This window comes from Oryctolagus cuniculus, chromosome 17 (genome assembly GCF_964237555.1).
Source record: "Oryctolagus cuniculus chromosome 17, mOryCun1.1, whole genome shotgun sequence".
Lineage (NCBI taxonomy): Eukaryota > Metazoa > Chordata > Mammalia > Lagomorpha > Leporidae > Oryctolagus > Oryctolagus cuniculus.
This window is the reverse complement of record NC_091448.1, coordinates 5,095,393-5,111,827: the sequence shown is the minus strand read 5'-3', so window position 1 is coordinate 5,111,827 and position 16,435 is coordinate 5,095,393. Positions and strand designations below refer to the sequence as shown.

Sequence of the window (16,435 nt, the reverse complement as noted above, 5' to 3'; positions counted from 1 at the left end):
TTTGGCACATCAGTAATTTCCGTGATTGTCAGTCGAGGGGATGGTGTGGGGGTGTTGGGGTGGAGTAGGATCGGCAGAAAGGTGAATCTCTTCCTGGGTTTTGGGGAGCCATTATGGTGTCATTGGGGAATGTCATTAATGGGGATGTTTTGGGTACAAGAACTGCGTGGAGGCTGGAAAAGGCTGAAAACCACTGAAAGGAGAAAAACCGCTGTGGTATCTTTATGGAACTCCTGGCAAAAGAAGGGCCAACCTGTGAGCTCTGAAGAGGGAGCCAAGATGTTTTTTAAAGCGATGGTACAGGTAGGGTTCCTTATCTCAAAGTCAAATAAAAGTGACCTCTGGAATGAAAAGTCTGAAAATCACTGTACCGATCAGAACATATCAGAAGGCAGACCGCGTTCACCCTGGAGTGGAGACAGCATACTCAGATACAAGCCACACTCTCTACGTCTCACTTCAGCTTCTGTGTCAGCTCTGACTTGCACACTCACCGGTTCTCTTTGTCAGAGCTACACACAGGGGAACTGGTGGATTCTGTGGGTAGTGCGTTGACCGGGGAGGTGCAACGCGAGTACAAAGCATCCCCTTGATAATCCGTCCCCAAATAACTGCAAGCTAACTCCCCACCACCACCACCACGCCCCTTGTTTGTGGCGAGTGGACCTCAGCAGATTAGCCCGGCAGGGCAGGGGCTGGGCGGCTGGAATGGAAGGGAACAAAGCCCTGCACATTTCTATTTTGAGAAGCTGCGAGGGAGTGCCAGCTCCTAGTGTGGAGATCTGCCGTTTGGAAATCTTAACTCCTGCAGAACTGATGAGAGGAAGGGCACAGTCCTCGGTTCTCTCCCTTCCCCCTAAATAAGGGTCAGGAGACGGTTTCTGCTGGGAGGGGGAGGGACTACCGGGAGAAGCACCTGCACCCACAGCCTTGCTTGACCTGGGCAGGGGGCTCAAGTGTGAGCTGGAAAGACACAAGTCTCCAGGTCCGGTCCATTCCTGGTGTTACAGTGGGGAAGCTCCGGGCCGTGCTAAACCAGTGTCAGCGTTTGTCAGCTTGCTACAGGGCCAGTGTTGTTTTCCTGGCTTTACAGAACATGCAGGCTCCTCTAAAAATGTTGTTTAAACCCCGTCTCTGTGCCACCCTGCATTTGTTGACAGCAGCCCAGGTGAACGAAAGGTTAGGCCAGGCTGAAGCAGGAATGTTTTTCTCCCGGAATGTGTGGCTTGGTGATCAGGGGTTTGTGTAATGAGGAGCTTTGCCTGTGGCTGCTGAGGCGGTAGTAAACAGTGTAGGTCCCCTGGCACAGCAAGTAGGGTAAGGGCCAGATTTAGACCCAGCCCTGCTGGCGGAATCAGGCCGGGCAAATCTCACCCTGATTGCTTTGAGCTTTGCCAGCTGCAGAGCCCAGAAGTGATGGGGGATGAGGGATGCCTAAGAGAAGGAGAGCCATGTAGGGCGTTTGGGAGACCAGATATTTTAGTGTGATTATATGACCCGGTTTTTGTATTTTTTTATTTATTTTTTATTTTTTGACAGGCAGAGTGGACAGTGAGAGAGAGAGAGAAAGGTCTTCCTTTGCCGTTGGTTCACTCTCCAATGGCCGCCGTGGGCGGCGCGCTGCGGCCGGCGCACCGCGCTGATCCGAAGCCAGGAGCCAGGTGCTTCTGATCTCCCATGGGGTGCAGGGCCCAAGCACTTGGGTCATCCTCCACTGCACTCCCTGGCCACAGCAGAGAGCTGGTCTGGAAGAGGGGCAACCGGGACAGAATCCGGTGCCCCAACCGGGACCAGAACCTTGTGTGCCGGCGCCGCAGGCCTATTGAGCCGCGGCGCCGGCTTGACCCGGTTTTTGTAATTGCAAGATCCTCTGGATGAGATCTTTTGTGATGCCAGACTTCCTCAATAGGAGATGAGCAGAAGAAACATACCAGGGAGAGAGTCACAGAGTGTAAACTTCCACTAAGTTGACATGGAACCCAAGGGCGGGGATGTTGCTTAGTAAGACAATGCAGGGCCTTTTGGGAAACAGAGGTAGAAGCTGCTGGCTTTTTATTATTATTATTATTATTGTAAAATATACATCAATTTATCATTTTATTTGTTTATTTGAGATGGAGAGAGAGAAAAGACACAGTGTCTGGTGTGATGGCACAACAGGTTAAGCAGCCACTTTTTTTTTTTTTTTGGACTGGCAGAGTTAGTGAGAGACAGACAGAGACAGAGACAAAGGTCTTCCTTCCATTGGTTCACCCCCCAAGTGGCTGCTATGGCTGGTGAGTTGCAGCTGGCGCGCTGTGCTGATCCGAAGCCAGGAGCCAGGTGCTTCTCCTGGTCTCCCATGGGGTGCAGGGCCCAAGCACTTGGGCCATCCTCCACTGCACTCCCGGGCCACCGCAGAGAGCTGGATTGGAAGAGGAGCAGCCGGGACAGAATCCGGCGCCCAGACCGGGACTAGAACCTGGGGTGCCGGTGCCGCAGGCGGAGGATTAGCCTAGTGAGCCGTGGTGCCTGCCAAGCAGCCACTTTCGACACCAATATCCCCTATCAGCGTGCCGGTCTGAGTCCTGTCTACTGCATTTCCAATCCAGCTGCCCTCTAATGAGACAGTGAAAGATGCTCAAGTACTTGGCCCCCTGCCGCCCTCCTGTGAGACGCAGATGGAGTTCCTGGCTCCTGGCTCCAGCCTGGCCCAGCCCTGGCCATCTGGGGGAAGTCAGCCAGCAGGTGGGAGATCTTTCTGTTTCTCCCTCTCTCTGTCATTCTGCCTTTCAAATAAATAAATAAGTACATCTTTAAATCAGAAGGCAAAAGTCAAAGATACAAAAGTATATTCAGTAAAAATTTTCCCCGCTACTCCTGGCCCCATCTATTCAGTTCCCACGTGTGATTTATTTTATTTTATTTTTTTTTGGTGGATTAGGCTTTTGTTATTGAATCTGTGAAATCCATGCCAAGGTCACAATTCTCCCATCTCTTCTAGGAGTTTCACAGTTTCACTTCTGTGTGGGTCTCTGATCCATTTTGTGTTCATTTTTCTAGATGGTGCAAGTCATATTTCCAAGGTTATTGTTACTTTTTACATCTGAATATTCAGATGTTCCAGCACCATTTGTTGAACGCTTTGTCTTTTCCCCCTTGACTTGCCTGTGTGCTTTTCTCAAAAATCAATTGCCAGTTTATGTCTAGATCTATTTCTGGGCTCTCATACTAGGCCGATACCGCACTGCCTTGCTTACTGTGACTTTGTGAGTCTTGACGTCATGCGGGGAGCCTTCCAGTTTTGCTTTCTTGTTGTCATCTAATTTGAAAGTCTCCTATGAGTAGAGCTGAGCATCTTTTCAACTGTAGAAGCCACCGGGTCTCCCAGGAAGAGACCAGAGTTACCTCTTTCCCTCCCTCCACCGGGCATATTAATTCTCTCTCGAATTTCCCAGCCTCTGCGTGGTGGTCTCTCGCAATGAGGAACTCACTGCCTCACAGGGAAGTCTATGCCTTCCTGCCTTTTTTTTTTCTAATTAATTTATTCAAGAGACAGAGACAGGGAGGAGACATAGTTCCCATTCACTAGTTCACTCCCCCAAAAGCCTGCGGTAGCTGGGCGCTAAAGCCAGGAGCCTGGAACGCCATCCAAGTCTCCCACATGGGTGATAGGATGCCAGTCCCTCGAGCCAGCACCAGCGCCTCCCGGGGTCTGCACTAGAAGGAAGCTGGCATTGGTATCCAGAGCTGGGACTCTAACCCAGGTACTTGATACAGCAGATGGGACCTTAACTGCTAGGCTAAATGCTGCTTCCCTGCCCCCTCTAAGAAACCTGCAGTGGCCGTTGTGTTGACCCCAGGCTGCCTCCTCCAGCACTTGCCCCCTGCCCTGGTCCCTGTTTGGAGTTCTCCCTGAGTACGGCCTGCCTCTCCAGCCCTGCCCTCGCCCCGTGTGTGTTTTTGATGTTGTGACTGAATGTCTTCAGTTCTCCAACTATTTCTTGCGCCATGGTTTCTCCCACTTGATTACTGTTCTCTGGAAGCCTTCCGGTTTCGTTGGTGTCCCTCTTAAAGTATGTGATGCACGATTGAACAAAATATTCCGGGTGTGCTTTGGGGTGTACAGAAAGCTGGGGACACGGCGTATCTGTTCATGCAGCCTACATGAGGACGAAATTCGGGTGGCCACGCTCACTTGTAGTATTGAGATTGCATTTAATTAAGTCTTTTGTGGTAGACTTACACACTGGTTTTTGGATATAAGTACAGAGCTTAATACTTTTCCCAGTTAAATTGAGCCTATTAGATTTGGCCCATCATTCCAGCCTGTTGAGATCTTCTTGGATCTTGACTTTGATCTCCTTTCCAGATTTGTGCTTTCTGAGAATTCGATTAGCATACCAGCTGTTTCCTCACCCAAGTCATTGATAACACATTGAGGACCCCCCCCCCCCTTGAGGTAGGACTCCGGCTTGCAGCTAAAAACCTCCCTGCTGCTTGATGTTAACCTATCAATTAGTTCCCTCTGGGCACTGCTGTTCAGCGGAATACAAATCTGTCAGCTGGTGTTTTTGGTGTGTTGGGCATGGCTAGAACGCAAACCCAGCTAATGAAGATCCTGTTAGAAGGGATAAGGAGGGGGCTGGCACTGCAGGCTGTGCCACATGTGCCAGTTCCTGTCCTGGCTGCTCCACTTCTGATCCAGCTCCCTGCTGAGGCTCCTGGGAAAGCAGCAGAAGATGGCCCAAATCCTTGAGCCCCTGTCTCCATGTAGGAGAGCTAGAAGAATTTCCTGGCTCCTGGCTTCAGCCTGGCCCAGCCCAAGTGGTTGCAGCATGTGGGAAGTGAGCGAGCGGATGGAAAATCTCTCTCTCTCTCTCTAACCCTGCCTTTCCAGTAAATAAATGAAGAAATTTAAGAAGGGATTAGAAGGACAGCCAACTCCTCATCTTGCCCTCCACCTGAGCCTCGGCACCCACTTGGCTCCTTTTGACGGTGGTTCTGAGCCTGACAGCAGGAAGCACCCATCTCTGTGATTTTACACCTGCTGTTGTAGCCTGTCTGCATACTCATCATGGTAGACCAAGATTATTATCATTTTCTTCTAACTCTAGTACATGTAATTTTTAAAATGTTTATTTATTTATTTAAAAGGTAGAGTTATAGAGAGACAGAAGGAGAGGGAGAGAGAGAGAGAGAGAGATGTCTTCTGTCCATTGGTTCATTTCCCAAATAGCCACATGACAGGAGCTAGGCCAGCCCAAAGACAGGAGCCTGGAGCTTTCTCTAGGTCTCCCCTGTGGGTGCAGGGGCCCAAGGACTTGAGCCGTCCTCCACTGCCTTCCCAGGTGCATTAGCAGGGAGCTGGATCGGTAGTGGAGCATCCGGGACTTGAACCAGTGCCCGTATGGGGTGCCGGTGCTGCAGGCCATGGCTTTAACCAGCTGCACCACAGCACCAGCACCCTAATGCCTATAATTTTTAAAAAAGTATTTATTCACAAGGCAGAAAGAGAAAGAGACAGACACCTTTCACCTGCTGGTTCACTCCCAAACGCCTGGAACAGTCGGAGCTAGGCCAGGCTAAAGCCAGGAGGTGAGAACTCCATCCAGGTCTCCCATGTGGGTGCAGGAGCCCAAGCACTTGAGCCGTCATCTGCTGCCTCCCAGGGTGTGCGTTAGCGGGGAGCTGGAACTGGAAGTGGGGCTGAGACTCGAACCCAAGCACTCCAATATTGGATATGAGCGTCCCAAACCACATGTTTACCCCTGTGCCCAACACCCACCACGGCCTGTGATTTCTTTCCCTTCTCCCTTTGATCTGTTCTCTACCCTCTTAAAATACTGGGGTACTGGGGTGTACCCAGAGAGCTGAGTGGCTCCTCAGTGCCTCTTTCTTTATCGGCCCCGGTCCCTGTCCTGTGTGGTCTTTCGTTTCTTCGCTCCCCCTTTAACCAGGCTTTCTGATCTCACCAAGTAGACGCACTCACCGTCTCAAGAAGGCTACCCGCATTTCTCCCCTGGGACCGTAGTTGGGTCGTCCAGTTCCCGCTTGGGTCAGCTTTCTTAGGTGTACAGCTGCAGCCTCACCTCTTCTGGGAAGTTTTCCCCTGGGACCCTCAGCCCACACTTAATTCTCCCTGCAGCTCCTGCTGTTGGTAATTAATTCCTGTTTAGTATTTCCCTGCCAACTTGAATCTTAGTAAATTTTTTTATAATAGCCCCAAACTGGCTGTATTAGAAATCTATCTTGGGGGGCCGGCGCTGTGACGTAGTGGGTAAAGCTGCTGCTTGTAGCGCAGCATAGCATGTGGAATGTGCTGGTTTAAGTCCTGGCGGCTCCACTTCTGGTCCAGCTCCCTGCTCATGTGCCTGGGAAAGGAGCAGAAGACGGCCCAGTGTTGGGCCCCTGCACCCACATGGGAGACCTGGAAGAAGCTCTTGGCTCCTGGCTTCGGATTGACCCAGATCATGCTGTTATGGCCATTAGGGGAGTGATCCAGTGGATAGGGGATATCTCTCTCTGTGTCTCTCCCTCTGTAGCTCTGGCTTTCAAATAAATAAATAAATAAATCTTTAAAAAATTTAAAAAATAGAACTCCATCTAGGGAAGAGACCTTTATCTTACAGTTCTTTGGAAAGGACATTGCTCAACATCCTGGTGTAGTTTACACACAGTAGGTACATGGTAAATCTTGTTTACTTCATCCTCCTCTCTCTCTCATATTCCCCCAAAGTCGAGCAGGTGCTGGATTTTATAGATGTTGTTGAGCTGATTTAGTTGGATCTCAGATTCCACCTCACTTCCTAAAAAATCAAGTCTATTGAGACAAAATTCAGACAGAATAAAATCCATCTATGTAAATACAGAGTCTGAAGAACTTTGACAAGCTTATGCACCGATGTCCCCATTGCAGAGTCCAGATATTGAACACAGCTCCCTGTGCCCTTGGCAGTCACCTCCTCTCCTTGTCCAGGCAGCCATGATTGGCTTCCTGTCGTTATAGATCAGTTTGGCCTGTTCTAACTGCTGTATGCATGGAGTCATTCACTGTGCACCCTTCTGAGTCCTCTCTCTCAGCAGATGTGTTGAGATTCAGCCACACCGCGGTGTAGATTAGGATTTTGTTTGGGTTCATTGCTGGGTAGAACTCCATGGCACGGGAATACCACGATCCGTTCATTTGTTCCCTGTGGGTGGGCCGTTGGGATTGTTTCTAGTTGTTGGATATTTTGAACAAAACTGCTTTGAACATTCGTGTACAATTTGAGGACTTTTTTTTTTTTCATTGCTGGATCTTTAGTAAATGTTTGCAGTACTCAGCTTTCTAAGAAACTTCCCGACTATAAGTGGTTGTACCATGTTCCATTCCCACCAACAATTAGGAGTTCATCCCCTCCCCAGTGCTAGCTATTGTCAGTCTTTTTTTTTTTTTTTAAATTTTTTATTTTTTGACAGGCAGAGTGGACAGTGAGAGAGAGAGACAGAGAGAAAGGTCTTCCTTTGCCGTTGGTTCACCCTCCAATGGCCGCCGTGGCCGGCGCGCTGCGGCCGGCGCACCGCGCTGATCTGATGGCAGGAGCCAGGAGCCAGGTGCTTTTCCTGGTCTCCCATGGGGTGCAGGGCCCAAGCACCTGGGCCATCCTCCACTGCACTCCCTGGCCACAGCAGAGGGCTGGCCTGGAAGAGGGGCAACCGGGACAGAATCCGGCACCCTGACCGGGACTAGAACCCGGTGTGCCGGTGCCGCTAGGTGGAGGATTAGCCTAGTGAGCCGCGGCGCCGGCCTTTTGTCAGTCTTTTCCATTTTAGTTGTTCTAATGGGCAGAAGCTGATATTGTGGTTTTCATTTGTACTTCTCGAACGGCTAATACTGATCATCTTTCATACTTGTATTGCCTGTTTGTAGAGCTTGTTTTTCCTTGAAGTGTCTGTCAAATCTTTGTCCTTTTGAAAAATTTGGTTGTTGATCTTAATATTTAAATACATGAATTTGTTATTTTGGTTACAAGTCAGAGATATATGTGCGTGGGAATATTTTCTCCTAGTCTGTCTTTTCCTTTTGATTATCTTTTTTTTTTTAAGATTTATTTTATTTATTGGCCGGCGCCGCGGCTCACTAGGCTAATCCTCCGCCTTGCGGCGCCGGCACACCGGGTTCTAGTCCCGGTCGGGGCGCCGGATTCTGTCCCGGTTGCCCCTCTTCCAGGCCAGCCCTCTGCTGTGGCCCGGGAGTGCAGTGGAGGATGGCCCAGGTGCTTGGGCCCTGCACCCCATGGGAGACCAGGAAAAGCACCTGGCTCCTGGCTCCTGCCATCGGATCAGCGCGGTGCGCCGGTCGCATCGCGCTGGCCGCGGCGGCCATTGGAGGGTGAACCAACGGCAAAGGAAGACCTTTCTCTCTGTCTCTCTCTCTCTCACTGTCCACTCTGCCTGTCAAAAAAAAAAAAAAAAAAGATTTATTTTATTTATTTGAAAGAGAGAGGTAGAGACACAGAGAGAGGTCTCCTATCCCCAGATGGCTGCAATGGCTGGAGCTGTGCCGATCTGGAGCCAGGAGCCTCTTCCTGGTCTCCCATGTGGGTGCAGGGGCCCAAGGACTTGGGCCATCTTCTACTGCCTTCTCAGACCATAGCAGAGAGCTAGATCAGAAGAGGAGCAGCCGGGACTTGAACTGGCGCCCATATGGGTTGCCAGCGCTGCAGGCCGAGTCTTTAACCTGCTGCTCCACAGCACCGGCCCCGCTGGTACCATTTTTAAAAAAAAAATTTTTTTAATTCATTTGGAAGGCCAAGAGACAGAGACAGAAATCTTCCAGCTTCTGGTTCACTCCCCAAATGCCTGCAGCCAGGCCAAAGCCAGGAACCGGGAACTCAATCTGAGTGTCCTGTTGGGTGACAGAGACCCAGTACTTGGGCCACCACTGCCTTCTCAGTACACATCAGCAGGAAGCTGGAGTCAGAAGCAGAGCCTGGACTCAAACCCAGGCCCTGTGCTATGGGACGGGGTGTGCCAGGCAGTGTCCTCGCTGCTATGTAAAATGCCTGCCCCAGTACCACTTCATTAAACCTCAGATCAGGCACCTGCAGTTCTCTTTGCTTTTCTTTTACAAAATTGTTTTGCCTATTCTAGGTATTTTACTTCTATATAAATTTTGGAGTCAGCTTGTCAATTTCTACAAAAGTGCCGACTACAACTTTGATTGAGATCATACTGAATCTATAGATAGGTTTAGCGGTAATTGGCATCTTACTATTGAACCCTCCAATCTATGAGTTTGGTATACCTCTCAACTTATTTAGGTTTTCTTTAATTTCTTTTTTTTTTTTAAAGATTTATTTATTTATTTGAAAGTCAGAGTTACACAGAGAAGGAGAGGCAGAGGCAGAGAGAGAGAGAGAGAGAGAGAGAGGTCTTCCATCTGCTGGTTCACTCCCCAGATGGCCACAACAGCCAGAGCTACGCCTATCCGGAGCCAGGAGCCGGGAGCTTCCTCTGGGTCTCCCACGTGGGTGCAGGGGCCCAAGGACTTGGGCCATCCTCCACTGTCTTTCCAGGCCATAGCAGAGAGCTGGATTGGAAGTGGAGCAGCCAGGACTTGAACAGGTGTCCATATGGGATGCTGCCACTGCAGGCGATTGTTTTACCCACTATGCCACAGCACCGGCCCGTTTTCTTTAATTTATTTCAGTAGGGGACAGTTCTTACATATATTTTTATTTAAGTTATCCCTAGGGTCTGGCATTGTGACATAATGGTAAAGTTACCTCCTGTGATACCAGCATCCCATATGGATGTCAGTTCAAGTCCCAGCTGCACTACTTCCAATCTGGCTCCCTGCTAATGTGCCTGGGAAAGCAGTAGAAGATGGCCCAAGTGCCTGGGCACCTTCACCCATGTGGGAGATCCGGAAGAAGCTCCTGGCTCCTGGCTTTGGTCTGGCACAGCGCTGGCCATTGAGGCCATTTAGGGAGTGAGCCAGCTGATGGAAGATCTCTCTCTCTGCCTTTCAAATAAATAAATAAATCTTTTTTTTAAAAAAAAAAAAAAAAGGGTGGGGGTCATCCCTAAGTAGTTCATGGGTGTTTTTTATACTATTAAATCACATTTAGGCCGGCGCCACGGCTCACTAGGCTAATCCTCTGCCTGCGGCGCCGGCACCCCGGGTTCTAGTCCTGGTTGGGGCGCTGGTTCTGTCCCGGTTGCTCATCCTCCAGGCCAGCTCTCTGCTGTGGCCAGGGAGTGCAGTGGAGGATGGCCCAAGTGCTTGGGTCCTGCACCCCATGGGAGACCAGGAGAAGCCCTGGCTTTGAATCAGTGTGGTGTGCCAGCCACAGTGGCCATTGTGGGGTGAACCAACGGCAAAGGAAGACCTTTCTCTCTGTCTCTCTCTCTCACTGTCCACTCTGCCTGTCAAAAAAAAAAAGTTAAATCACATTTAAAATTTTCTTTCTTTTTAAAAAATGATACATTTACTTATTTGAAAGGCAAAGTAATAGAGAGAGAGAGGAGAGCCAGAGAACTTCTGTCTGCCTGTTCATTCTCCAAATTCCTGCAACAATCAAGGCTGGGCCAAGCTGAAGCCAGGAGCTAGGAACCCATCCAGGTCTCCCACGTGGGGGGTAGGAATGCAAGTCCCTGGGCTGTCATCTCTGCCTCTCTGGTGCACCAGCAGGGAACTGGATCAGACGTGGAGCAGCCAGGACTCCAACCAGCACTCTGGTACAGGCCACAACATCTGCCCCGGAAACTTCTATTTCCTAAGATTTCATTATCAGAATGGAAATTTAATTTACATTTGTATTTTGACCTTGTATCCTGCAGTCTTGCCTGTTTATTTGTTCTAGATTTTTTTTAAAAGATTTATTATTTATTTTCAGAGTTATAGTGACAGAGGGAGAGACAGGCCGAGAGGAATCTTCCATCTGCTAGTTCACTCCTCAGATGGCTACAACAACCTGTGCAGGGCCAGGCTGAAGCCAGGAGCCAGGAGCTTCCTCTGGTTCTCCCACACGGGTGCAGGGGCCCAAGGACTTGGACATTAGCAGGGAGCTGGATCAGAAGTGGAGCAGTGAGGATTCAAACTGGCACCCATGTGGGATGCTGGTATCACAGGTGGGAGCTTTACCTGCTGCGCCATGACGCTGGCCTCTGTTCTAGAATTTTATTTGTAGGTTCTCTTAGGATATTTTTCATGTAGGTTCTAGTCTTCTACACGTAAAGACAGTTTTGCTAATTGCTTTCTCATAGTAAGCCTTTGATTTCCTCTGCCTTAGTTTTGAATCCTTATCTTGGCCCAGGTGACATTTGGTTTCTATTTCTTATTTGCTGATGATAGTAACGGCAGCTCTTTTTAGTACCTAGTGTGTACCAGAGCCTTGTGTGTACTAGTTTGCGTAGTTCTTATAGGACCTCTGCGAATGAAGACACAGAGGCTTAGAGGGATAAAGAACTTGCCATGGTTATTGGCATTTGATACATTTTGGAGCTAGGATCTTTGGCTCCGAAACCCGTGCTTTTTGCCACGATGGGCCGGGAGCAGGACTGGCCCTTTAAGGTTTCGGAGCAGACCATTAAGAACAGTTCTTTCCCATGCATGGGACGATGGGAAAACAGACTCTTAGGAAAATGTCCTGTTCCCGGCTGCCCTGTCTGTACTGCTGTGGCTTCCAGCTGGCCACAGCTACGTCACTGCAGTGTCGTGGAAGGAGTGAACAGCCGCACTCCCCGGCTGGCTCCGGTGCCTCTCCCTGTGTGGCGACTGCCTCATCCAGCCCCTGCTGGGGTGGGGTGTGTGGGGGCCTCCGGCAGCCTGAGTCAGAGCGCAGCCCCGGGGAGAAGAGCGTTTGGCCTTTCAGGATCCCATCTCAGTCGGCTGCCAAAAACCCAGTGTCACTGCACTGCAAGGCCACTTCCAACGTCACCGTCTCCGACCCTTCAGGGCCGGCCCAGCTTTGAAAGCCCTGACCTGAAAGGCAGGGCGGGGAGAGACTTGGCAGTGTGGCCTGTGACATCAGCACTGGGGCTGCTCGGGAAGGAGTGGGGTGGAATTTTGGAGTGGAGCTGGCGACTGCGGGACCTGGGCCTCCTGGCCGGACCTCCTAGACACAGCTTTTTTATTGTCCTGACAGCCGTTTCACGGGTCAGTTCTCCTGGGCTTCTGCCTGGCTCCTCTTAATGAGGCTCGCTGCAGGCCCCAGAAAGAACTGCGCTTGTCAGCAGGTCCTGCTCTCTCCGAGACAAGTCACCTGGCACCCAACCAGGTTACTCAGTGTCACTTTTTACCCAAACACGCTGTGACCCGACACCGTGGAGGTTGTGCTGGGGTGAGGAGGTCAGGGCTTGCTGTGTGTGTGACGTGGGTGGGGAGGTCGGGCGAATCGCCACTCTCCAGCCACCTGGCCTGCTTCTGTCACACTCCTGGTCAGACGGGCTTGCCCTTGTTTGTGGACGTCTGCCCTCGGAGGCACGAAAGGCTGGGGTCCACGGCCATGCAGTTGGCACGTGAAGTGCGTTTTTCTGGCGAACGGGAAGAGATGGAGCCGCCCTCACCGGCGGCAGACTGAGCACGTCTCCTTCCGTCCTGCCTGCTGCTCTCCCTACTCCTCCTGGAGCTGCGTTGAGAGTCCAGTTGACCATAATGCCAAGCTTCCCCCTAGCTTTAAAAAAAGGTATCTATTTGAAAGGCAGAGAGACAGATATATATATATGGGGGGACTCCCGTCTTCTGAGGAAGCCAGTGCAGGTGTCCCACGTGGGAGGCAGGGACCCAGCTTCTTGGCCATCACCTCTGCTTCCCAGGGTGCACATGATCAGTGAGATGGAACTGGAAGTAGAGCAGGGACATGAACCCAGGCATTCCGACGCCGACACCGGATGCAGGCGTCTCAGCTGGCATCCTAGCCACCCGGCCGAATGCTTGTCCCTTTAACCCTAACTCACACAAACCCTGATAAGCCACGGCTTTTCCTGTCTGCTGGAAGTCACTGACTGACGGAGTACATGTGGGACAGAACACAGCGTGCCGCTGAACATGAAGGCTGAAAGGTCGCACGCTTGTACCTCTGCAGGCTCTCTCCGGAGCCCTCTTCCCCCGGCCTCCGGGAGGGCGCTGGTCCAGCACTGATGGCTTGGGGGAGGCACTGCTGCCAGGCAGGGCCAGCTGGGGCTGGTAGTCCAGCGGGGCCGTTCTCTTGCGTGTTCTCTGGTTTAGGTGGTCTGCGATAGCTGCCCGGGCCTGCACCTTCCTGGACCTACTCGATTTCTTTCTTTTCTCCCCGCCAGATGCTGTGACTGTGAGACGTAATCGCTGGGGTTTGCCCATGTTGGGAAGGAGCCTTCCTTTTGGGGGTGACCACACTCATCTGGGCATGCCTGCAGCACTCTGGGCCCATGGACCTGAAGGAGAAGCATGTGGTAGGCCGTGTCCTCTTACCTCTGGGCATTGTATGGGGCACTCTCCTGGATTTTCCCTACTTGCTTTGGCCTGGGAGTCCTCTCAGGGGATTTTAAACCCAAAGTGAGGGCGGGGGTGTGTGATGAGACTGGGGTGGGTGGCTGAGACCCCTCCTGAGAGGCAGTGTTGCCGGGCTAGGAAGCCTGGAGTAAGGATGAGGGAAGAACAGGTAACGCGGCCACGTGGTGGTGGCCGTCTGATCTGGGCTGGCTCCGCGCCATTCTTCCACTTCTTGCCCAGGGGTGTGTAATTTAGTTTGTTTGCTCCTTGCTGGGGCCGTGCCCCAACCTGCTGAGCCACGTTGGGTACTGTTGGGCACCCTGTCTGTGGTTAGGGACAATCTTCCCAATCAGATTCTAAACACAGCTACTTCATCAGCTGGGGGTGAGCTCCCAGGAGGTCCAGGCCGTCCGTAAGCTGGACACCCTCCAAGTACACTGGATGGAGGCAGATTTACCTATCAATCAGAATCTTCCTCTCCCCGGGCAGACTGCCTTCGAGGAAGCCCTGTGTCTGTGTCTTGCCTGGCTCCTGCCCTAATCTCCCATTAGATGTCTCTGACTCTGCTCACCCGTGTTCACGTGGCTGCTGCAAAACGGATGAGTGGCTGAAACCTGCTGTGCCACCTGCTGTGTGAACAAAGCCCTTTGCCATCCCGGTCCTGCCCGTCCACCAAGCATTCCTAGCCTGTCAGCCTTGACTGCCATCACTAACCCTGACTGCCGCTGAGTTCGGGCACCCACACCACAGTTAGGCTGTTGCCTCTCGACACTCACCACTGCTTTTCCTGGCAACCCCCTCCACTCTTCCTGCAAGTTTAGCCGTCACCTTCCCTGCAACAGTCCCCCCTCCCTTTGTGCCTCACTGTGCACCTACCATCTATTCGTCACACTCCACTGGAAGAATCTCTCTTCCACTTTATCTCGGTTTCTCTGGCTCCCTGCACAGAGGCTGGCCTGCAGCGAGGGCTTGGTAAATATGTATTGACTTGCACTTCAGGACAGTGATCTTCCTGCCAAGGAGAGCTTGGGGCGGTCTGGAGAGGAAGCTGTGGATCTGTTCCCCCGGCCTCTGGTGGTGCCCAGCTGACTGCTGCCTGTTTGACTCCAGGCTTGTGCTTCCGGTCCAGCTGCACAGCAGGCTGTGAATTTGGCCTTGAAGCAACCTCCTGTTCACCTGCTCTTCCAGAGGTGTTCATCCTAGCAGTGACTGGCACAGAGGGAAGCCACAGTTGTCTCCCTGCTAGCCTGGGTGCAAGGTTACTAATACAGTTGTTAGTGCTGTGCACTGCTCAATTCCAGGTAGCACACCCTAGGAGGTTCTGATGTAGCCTGCCTGGGGGTGGCTGAATACCCCCCAGACAGAAGGTGGAATTGTCCTCTGGTTCCAGCCTGCTACTGAAACAATTATCTCTAGTGTATCAGGAAAACAAGGTTCTATGTTCGGGGGGCTGGCTTCTCTCTACAAGAGCCCAGGCTGTGGGGCAGCACTGTGCTACAGTGGGTTGAGCTGCACCTGCAGTGCCAGCGTCTCGTATGAGCTCCGGTTTGAGTCCTGGCTGCCCCACTTCTGATCCAGCTCCTTGCTAATGCACCTGGGAAAGCAGAGGAAGATGGTCCAAGTGCTTGGGCCTCTGCCACCCACATAGGAGATCTGGATGGAAAGTTCTTGGCTCCTGGCTCCAGCATGTCCCAGCCCAGGCCATTGTGGCCATCTGGGGAGCGAACCAGCAGATGCAAGGTCTCTTTCTCCACTCCCCTCTCTAACTGCCTTACAAATAAATAAATAAATCTTGAGGGGGGGAAACAAAACAAAACAAAAACAAACCCTGGCTGGATAGTTCTTAGGGCCATTTTTCCTGGAGGGTTTCTTTGTCCTCCTCTTTCTGGTAGGTGAGTCCTGAACTAGAAAGGGTCATGGCCACGCTCATGACCCCATTTCTACAATGCTGCCCTTGGACTGGGAGAGCCCTAGCTGGGCAGGTGGCCAGTGGCTCGGGAAGGCTTGGAGTCTGGTTGGAGAATGGATAGCATGAGCAATCAATTAAGCGATGGGGGGGCTAACAGGGTTTCTACGAGGTACCTGGGAGTTGCATGGAGGTGCTTGTAAAGAAACTCCCCACAGCCCGGCGTGGCCGGAGGAGTCTTGCAGGAGCAGGCTTGGGACCAGCTGGCAGAGGTGACGGACGGCCAGGGAGCTACCAGCCCCGGCTCAGCCCAGGTCAGCTCGGTTGTTGCTGGGTGATGTTGTGCGCCCCACCCCCTTCTCTGGCCTGCCAGCTCTCAGTGTCTCCTGTCCTCCAGCCCCTGGTGATCGTGCAGTAGCACTGATGGCTGGATGCCTACTCCTGGGCGACAGGGCTGCCCAGTGCAGTTGCTCACGTTAGCAGTAGAGGAAGGAGGCAGGATGGGGGCAGTGGGCTCCCTACCCCCACCCTGCTCTCCTCTTCAAGGCCGGCCACACAGAGGGGAGCCTGTTTGCTGGCTTGGTGATCTTTGCACTCCTCACAGTGGCGGGCACAGGAGCCGACCTGCCCGCCCTGCTTTCCTGCTGCCCGCCCTTCACCTCTGGGCTGCCCGGCCCCTCCTTTCTGTTCCCATTCTGCTGTCTGTTTGCAGGGCCCCACCGGGAGCTGTGCTAGAGCAGGGGGGAGGGGGAGGCTCTGGCCCTTTCTTCCCTTCCCTGCAGGGAGATGGTGTCTAGGAAACGAGCCCTGGGGAACCCTGCTGGGCCTCCAACCTGTGCCTCAGCTAGGGGACTTGTTAGGCTGTTTCCTGTCCCTTGGGGCTTTGTAGCCCCTCCTAAGGGTGGTCTGGCCAGAGAGAAGTCACCTCCTAGTGCCTTAGCCCCCCAGCGCCCAGCGCCCAGCGTGCCTGTGCTGAGAGCCTCCCAGATATCAGAGCAGGGACCTGGGTGTCCCTTGGGCAGCTGCGTCTTACTGTGGTCCTCCACTCGCGTTGATTAGTGGCTACTGGGGCCCCCACACCACCTGGCTGG

The 16,435-nt window shown here is 52.3% G+C and overlaps 1 protein-coding gene across 7 annotated transcripts in view; it reads left to right on the top strand.

Moving 5' to 3' along the window:
- TMEM94 (transmembrane protein 94) overlaps positions 1–16,435 on the top strand; it is a 40,400-nt gene that overhangs the window by 2,301 nt on the left and 21,664 nt on the right. For 6 of the 7 annotated variants that reach the window (XM_070060314.1, XM_070060313.1, XM_070060310.1 and 3 more), the window contains exon 2: positions 13,267–13,398. In XM_070060314.1, coding sequence (XP_069916415.1) covers positions 13,375–13,398 — 24 coding nt within the window. In that variant the 5' untranslated portion in view covers positions 13,267–13,374. Of the gene's footprint in view, positions 1–11,060; positions 11,098–13,266; positions 13,399–16,435 lie in introns of those variants that run through there. The other variant, XM_070060311.1, reaches the window with a different exon arrangement.